Source organism: Trematomus bernacchii, unplaced genomic scaffold (genome assembly GCF_902827165.1).
Source record: "Trematomus bernacchii unplaced genomic scaffold, fTreBer1.1, whole genome shotgun sequence".
In the NCBI taxonomy this organism is placed as follows: domain Eukaryota; kingdom Metazoa; phylum Chordata; class Actinopteri; order Perciformes; family Nototheniidae; genus Trematomus; species Trematomus bernacchii.
In genome coordinates this window covers 562,501-570,532 of record NW_022987409.1, presented here as the reverse complement: position 1 = coordinate 570,532, position 8,032 = coordinate 562,501, and the positions used below count along the sequence as shown (strand labels likewise).

Sequence of the window (8,032 nt, the reverse complement as noted above, 5' to 3'; positions counted from 1 at the left end):
AACTGTAAAAAACACATATTATAATATTTATCATTTTCATATAAGCAGTGACCACAAACACAACATACAATCAAAGTGTGTCGTTTTCTTTTTTAATGCAACGTATTTGTTGGTCTGAACACTTTGAAGAGTGAGGAACACATCATTGTCAGCGAGTTAGAGCAAATGTTGACATAACACTGAAGTTAGTCTAAACAAATCACACCCAAGTATTAGAATATTTGCTGTGTTGCACTTTCACCCTTAATAAAGCATGCATTTTAAGCTTTTTGAGATAAGATTTGATTGAAATGAAATAGAAGGAAATAAATAATGTATTTTTTTATTGGATAGATTTATTTACTGTGGTTTACCTCTAGGTGGTGCTGTCACTTCACCCATTTCAACTCTATTTGTTTACCTTTTTAGCAGAGCTTATTGTAAAAGAAATACATCATAATGTATTAAAAGCAACTTTATTTGCGCAATAAAGTACAATCCAATACATTACTTTTGAAGGTTTTGTAATTTATAGCAGAAATGTTCATTCAGTCTTCATGTAATCATTGATGTTGCTTGAGGTGGTTTAACTTATATCAGTGAGCAAAGCAACGTTTGTATTTGAGGAGGGTGAGAAAGACAAGGAAACAGTTCCTGTACAACATCGCAAATAAGAGCTCTTTTTGTTTTTATTGACCCAAACGTTGTCAAACATTTTGCAAACATATAACAGGTTATTGCATCTCTACTGAATTTGTAAGGTAGTTCAGATGTTGTTGGTAACTCAAGACATACAAATGTATAAACTGAACATATTGTGGAAGTGATCCTTTGCAATTCTGAATTCAAGATGGTCCAATAAACAAATCAAAGGCAATGTTATTTAGAAACATAACACAATGAAGAGGAACTAGGCATAAATCAAGCAGATCTTGAAATGTGAAAACACTTTAAAGTTGAATATTACCTTGAAGAAAGTTATTCTTTTACTCCTTTTTTCATGTTTCATTCAATTTGAGCTGAAATACCTTAAAGTATGTGTAGTCTAGTATACTGATAGCTACATGCTTCTCAAAGCCAGCAAGAAAATAAATAAATAAATAGGACTTTGGCTACAAAGCAACTTAAGTGGCACCAATTTGTAATAACGTTGTCTTGTTTATCTAGGGAAAAAACATGTAATTATAAAAACTCAAAAATATGCTATAATGTGCATACAATGTTTTGCAAAGTGGATCTTAAGAACAAACCTAACCATCAGAGTCCAAGTTCTCCTTCACAAAACACCTGTAGTGGCCTTCACCTGCTGAGAGGTAACCAAAGATGCATCTGTTGGTGGATCATCGGTTGTTTGTGAAAGTGGTTTATTATTGCTACTAGTTTGACGGTGGATCCTCACTTCCCGGTGGAGGAGTGATTTTGAAAAACATGTAGACAGCTGGAGTGAAGATGAGGACAGTGCCCAGTATTGCGACGGTGAGGAAAGCCCACAGGAAGATCCTGTCCAACACCTGGGCCACAAACTTCCAGTCTTGTACGACCTGGGAAAAAGAAGAAATGGGAGATGAGATAACAACATATATAAACAGGAAGCCCTTAGAGCTGTTCTAGTGAATACTTCAATCTCTCTTCATGCCGCTAAACCAACCTCACGGATGAAGTGTTCCTTGCGGATATGTCTGCTGATGTAGCGCACTGAGTAGATAGCCTTGTCCAACATGGTCGCCCAGGCCTCGTCCTCCTTCGAATCAGAACTTGTCTGTCCGCTGTTCGGCCTCTTGCCAGCTTTCCGTCCTCCTGAGCGAGGCTTCAGCTCCGGGCTCTCCGGAGCCAGCTCTGGGTAATGGTACCGGTCCGTGTGTCCGCGCATGCAGAGCAACCTCGGCAGCTTCTGCAGGAAGAGATTACGCACCCACGGCGACATGGGGTGGTAGGTGGCCGAGGAGCGGTGGTGTACGTTGATGACAAACACAGTGACGATGATCGAGAGTGTGACAAAGATCATGATGAACAGCAAATACTCTCCGATGAGCGGGATCACCTTGGAGGAGGAGGGGATGATCTCTTCTATGACCAGGAGGAACACAGTGAGCGACACAAGGACTGAGGTGGAGAGAGACAGCTTCTCCCCTTCATCGGAGGGAAGGTAAAACACCAGGACAGTCAGAAAGGACAAACCCAAACAAGGGATGATGAGGAAGAGTGTGTAGAACAATGGCAACCTCTTTAGAATGAATGAAAAGGTGATGAAGGGGTACGTGTACATGTCGTCCTTCCTGTTCCCTCTGGCACCGGTGGCATTAAGGATTTGCCACTCCCCGTTATCGAAGAAGTCCTTCTGATCCACCTGATTGTCTATCAGGACCATGTCCACCATGTGGCCATCGTATGTCCAGGAGCCAAACTTCATGGTGCAGTTCTGGCGGTCGAAGGGGAAGAAGGTGACGTCCATGGTGCAGGCGGATTTGTAACTAGCAGGCGGTGTCCAGGTGACACCGCCATTGAACCTGACAATGGCTTTGGTCATCAGAGAGCCTTCAAACCGCCCATCAGCACTGAAGAAACATCAAATAATAATCAGAAAACAAATCTCCGAATCACATTTGCAGATGATCTACTGTATATTAGCTTCTTGTGATTGTATAAGTAAGTGTTGTCTTTTATACCCATCTTTATTTCAAATATGACTCAGTATAACATAACTGTTATTTTAATGTATAAAATGACAGCTCTCATTCAAGTATTACAATTTGGTGACATCTTGATAATGTTATTCTATAAAGAAAATGACATACATAAGTCTATGAGATTGCTGTTGCTGTACTTTTCATACGGACAGGGTGTCTTTTTTAAAGTTTCCTATGAATGTGATTTTCAGTGGTTCCTAGCATAATACAGCAGTCTTACTTCTCATAGAGGACGATGTCTGGGAGCCAAATATTTTCAGACGGGACTCTGATGGAAGTGATTCCTCCGTATTGGTCTGGATTCCAACGCAGCTTGTAATCGATCCACTCCTGGTCGACACAAACACAAGGACACAGGATGCAGGATTGTTAGACTGATATACAATACTAAGAGTCTTATTTGCATTAATAAGCATTTAAGTTATATGCCCCTAGAGTTGATAACATCCATTTTTTCAGACAGAACAGAAACAGATTTTGTCAAGAACTAATGCTGAACTTAATATACAGTATCTTAGTTGGAGACACTATCCATATGAAGGTTATCATGTTTCTTTAAATCAGATTATTATAATATGTATAAATATTGTTGAGTTGTTTTTCTCACCTGACAGAGCCAAACGTTAGTTGTCATTAGCTGGTTCTTCTCATCCTAAAAGACAGACAAAGAAAACCGAGGAAAGAGTTAAAAATGAAAATGAAGTGAAGACGCAAGAAGCAAGATGACAGTGTATAGGTCAGGCTTATTTCATAATCAACGTTTAAACGAAAAAAAGGATATACACATCAACAAAATCAGAACGATTGAGACCTATCAATCCAAATGTTTTTGTATTTACTTTAATTCATAGATCCATGATATTCAAAAGCTGGTAAAAGGGCTCTGATATCTCCCACGTAGGGAATGTTCTGGTACAATATACATTAACATAGAGGACAAACACGTGTTCAAATGAGGGTAGTTTCTAAAGATCTAAATCTCTAAAAGCAAAACAATTGACAGCCTTTTAGTTTTGTATCCGATGTAACTTGATTACAGCAAAAAGAAACGTTGTGATCTGGGTGCTAAAATCACAATGTTAGATTTGATTAGTGGAGAATATGAGAAGCTTGGTTGGGAGTTAAACTAATAATCTTATCCTTGCTCTGAAATGACCGAATCTAATTGACCCGTCACTGCCACTTCCTTAACAAGCAAGAGGAAGAAACATAAAACGGATATGGGTGAAGTGAACCCTGAAGCAGAAGCGATATAACTGCAGCACGAGGTAAATAGAAGAAGACAGGAATAGAGAGATGGAGAGTGGTTAACACAGGTTTATTTCCACATCACTGGAGGTGAGTTTGAAGAAACGGGGGTAGACTAAGAGCTTAAGACTGGATATAAACAGTATAGAGAAACAAAACATGCAGCTGTTAGGTATATCCAGACCAGGCCTCAGCTGTCAGACTGAGTCGGATGTTTTGATGATCACATAAAGCAGAGGTGAACCATAATCTAATACACAGCCATGTACAGAAGCAGCAGAGACAAGCTGCTGTGTCTCTGGTTAGCTCTCTGTCTCTTTTACAAAATCCAACAATTCATCTTAACCTAACTCTTTCTTCTCTGCAGAGCCGTCAGAGGGCATCACAGATTGTCTTTGCCCAGCACACGTGTTAGGTGGAAGGATAAAGAGTTCAATCTAAACTGGTTGATATGAATATTTCAAGCCAAGAAGAGCGGCTCTTCCATTAGCATCCTCCGTTTTCTCCATTTGGACACCATCTCAACCTATTACAGCGTGCCTCTGAAATATTAAAGAACCACTCCAGAGTATGGAGACTGTGTTTGTAGATGTGAAGTGAGTGTTCCCGATCTATTTCAGGAACACAGAAAGCTCCTCGCTGTTAGGTGCTAGTGCCCTGTTTGGTTTCAGGACCATGGACAGCGACACCACTCGGCTGATGGTGAAGACTTACCATTCAAATCAAACTGTGGTTTTCAGTTCTCGCCAGTGGTCCTCTTTCTCATATTTCCATGAGTGTTAACTAATTCTCTTCTTTTGAAGGATACAGTTGGAAAGCTTGCTAATTGTTTTTGTCAATGAATCCCATAAAGAGACCCTAAACCAACAATGTGTTAGGTGCTAGTCCATCTCTTAAAACTGCACACATTATTCATGGCGCTCAGATCCAAGCATCCTTAATGAAATGTGTTCATTTTTAAAAACTGGTCATACACAATATATTATTTTTTTAATTAAAATATTTTAAATTACAGGCCAAACATTTTTAACAATTTAAACATTTAAGACTGTTCGGTTTTTTTTAATAGCAGTAAGTTGTTCATTTTCTGGGGGACCATTTTATATGTTTTTATTTTGTAAAAAAGGAAATTGTCACCCAGAGCCACTGTGTTGTTTTTTTAAGTGTAAAATAGTTTGGATAAGAATTGAGTCCAATAGCACTGAAGAAACAATCAGAATTTGACTTTGACTTTGATTGCGACTTTGATGTGATTTATTGCTAATAAGAAAATCATGGAACAATGCCAAACTCGTCCTTCAAGATCTGAGTTATGATGAGGTTGAATATGAAGCATACAAATAAGGTAACTTCTAATTACCTTAAAGGTAGGGTAGGTAAGTTTGAGAAACCGGCTCGAGATCGCTAGAATTTGAAAATACACAACCGGAGAAAATCTGCCACTTCCTTATAGAGCCCCTCCTCCAACACACACGAACGCGCACATGACCAATGAGGGCAAGAGATAAGTTTGTGCACAGATGGAAGGCTGACAGGCAGGTAGGCCATCCAGTTATTTTAGCCGGGCCAGCTAAAATGATTGGTCGTGCTTTTTACAGTACTACGGCTTCCACAGATGACATTTTTTTATGGATTTTTTGTCAAAGCACTTAAGATATTCATTGCTATCGGGATGTTAAGAGCATTCCATGGAATATAACAAAAAGTGTATCTCGAGCCGGTTTCTCAAACTTACCTACCCCACCTTTAAGCAGCTTAAAAACTAGAAAAATATATTTTCCACACAGTTCTTTTTTTTTATCTCAATGTGTGCGTGCAGTTTTGCTCCACCACTGGGGAGCACACAACAAATCTCCTCATGAATAAAGAAGTACATGGATATGCATTTGTGATTGTAGGTGTGTCCTCACCACATCAACCAGCTGGGAGATCTTGAGTCCAACGCGAACCGTGACGGTGTCGTTGACGTGCTGGATAGGCCTGACCCAGCGCTGGTAGCCTTGGAAAAGGTTCCTCAGCAGGGCGTCCTCCATCTCTGCCAAGGACATAAACTCATTCGGACCTGGGACAAATAGAATGAATGTGGATTTACAACTGTTCATTCCATAAATACTGCTTGTGTTAACTTCTTAATACAATTGGGTAGATCAAAGACTTCCTTACATACCATTTTCTTTTTTAAATAAGCATTACTTTTACCGCCCTTAAAGTGGACGTCACTGGAAAACAGACAAACAAAAAGGGATTCTATCGTCTTTTAAGTAGGTTTTTGGAGATGTTCTTGCCTACTTCTAGAGTCAGCCTTACCAAAAAGAAAACATGCTTAAAGATATGAAAATATGTTCTAGCACCATGAACAGTAACCCTCCAGAAAAGTATTAATATTAAAACTTGTATACTGTCCTGAGATGGTTGGAAAAATGTCAACAACAAATGTAACTCAACTCATTAGTAAATCCACAATTGTGTTCCCCAATATGAATATGTATGACACAACGAGAAAATAAATGAGCAAACAAAAGTGTATAAAACAATTTGTCTCCAAATCCAGCTAATCCTAATTACTAAAAAAGCTACATGCAGGAAATTCCCCTGGCAAATCACATCATAATAACTTCAGTCCGCCAGCTGTGTGCTGTAGAGACATCAAGCTATCAAGGAGAAAGATGAGTGAATGATGGAGCTCCGCACTTTGTTCAATTGCAGTGCGAGGGGAAAGTCAGTCAGCACATCAGTCAGCCTGAGGCGATACAATGTCTCTGGAGGGACAGAGACAGTCATATTGACAAGAGACAGCTATATAATGTCAGACAGAGGGGACGTCAAGTGCAAGAGGACCACATGATCTAATGAGGAGGGGCATGGACCCAGTGGCGACTGGTCATTAGGGGCAGGTGGGGCACAGCCCCACCTAGTGTCAGCAGAAAGTATTACAAATAATGATTACAAAAATGCAAAAAAAAAAAATATATATATATATAAAATATATTTTAAGATCATGTTTAATCATCTGATTCGTCTGTACATTGCTGTTTTAGTCTGTGTTCTTCTAATTAGTGTGTCTACAGTCACAGTGTGTGCCTATTGAGCTGTTTAGAGCCATGTGGGACAAAACCTGATTATGCCCCTTCCTCTCGCTGTGAAGTCAACGGTGACTGTAAAAACTTCACTGCGCATGCTCAGAGTATTTTGTAATGAAATGTGTGTGGCAAAAAAATAATGACCAGAGGGGCATGGAGCTACCATCCCCACCATACGTCATCTCAAATCATTCAGAGCTGATTGGCTGTAAGTACGTGTGCCGCGAAAAGTGTGCTGTGTGAACAGGAGACGAGAGAGCTGCAGTGGCGCGTCCTAAAACCAGGAAGTAAGCACAAAAAAGCAATGAGATTTCTCCAGAGGATTTTAGAAAATAGCTCGAAATAAGATCTGTGGGAAACGTACCTGTTAGATAAATGCACGTTTTGATTAGCCGGATAACATCCACATGTCTACCCTACTTATATAATTTTTTTATCATAAATCTATGGATTAGATTTATGATAGACTTTTGAAACTACAAGAACATAAGGAGGACTTTTACAAAAAAGTAATAGAAATGTTTGTCCAGAAGGATAGGCAAATGGACTTCATCTTCAAGTCAAGGTAAGACCGCCATTTTATTGAAAATGGGATCTCACTAAGAGAGAACAATTCAATATTTAAATGATAAAATGACATTTTTTGGGTATCCTTTTGTTGAACTGTCTGTTTAAAATTAATCGAACCATCAGACAAAAAAAGCTTTTGAAAATAATATTATATTTTGGGTTAGGTCAAAATATAATATTTGTAAACCTGAAGAGTCAGTGCCAGTGCCTCAGCAGCCATGAACCTCACTGCACGTCACTGCAGAAGCTTATATATAGACATCTAAGTTTTTTGTGCCCCACCACTTTTGTACATATAAAAACGCCACTGCATGGACCTATAACCTGGTGCTGGCTCTGTCTGACAACACATGACTGATCCATTCATGAATAAATGTAAAGTATGATCAAAGCAAACATAAAACCACAAAGTCAGAGTGCAGTTGGATCACCTCTGTCTGTGCTCTCAAGGACTCTGACACATGATAC

At 39.3% G+C, this 8,032-nt stretch overlaps 1 protein-coding gene across 1 annotated transcript in view; it reads right to left on the bottom strand.

Annotated features, from left to right (window-relative positions):
- Positions 1-338: 338 nt before the first annotated feature.
- LOC117487391 (neuronal acetylcholine receptor subunit non-alpha-3-like) overlaps positions 339-8,032 on the bottom strand; it is an 8,370-nt gene continuing 676 nt past the window's right edge. Inside the window, exons 2-6 of the mRNA XM_034136013.1 lie at positions 5,825-5,976; positions 3,274-3,318; positions 2,887-2,996; positions 1,628-2,534; positions 339-1,520 (exon numbers count right to left, since the gene is read on the bottom strand). Of these exons, the coding sequence (XP_033991904.1) occupies positions 1,356-1,520; positions 1,628-2,534; positions 2,887-2,996; positions 3,274-3,318; positions 5,825-5,976 (1,379 nt within the window). The 3' untranslated portion in view covers positions 339-1,355. The remainder of the gene's footprint in view (positions 1,521-1,627; positions 2,535-2,886; positions 2,997-3,273; positions 3,319-5,824; positions 5,977-8,032) is intronic.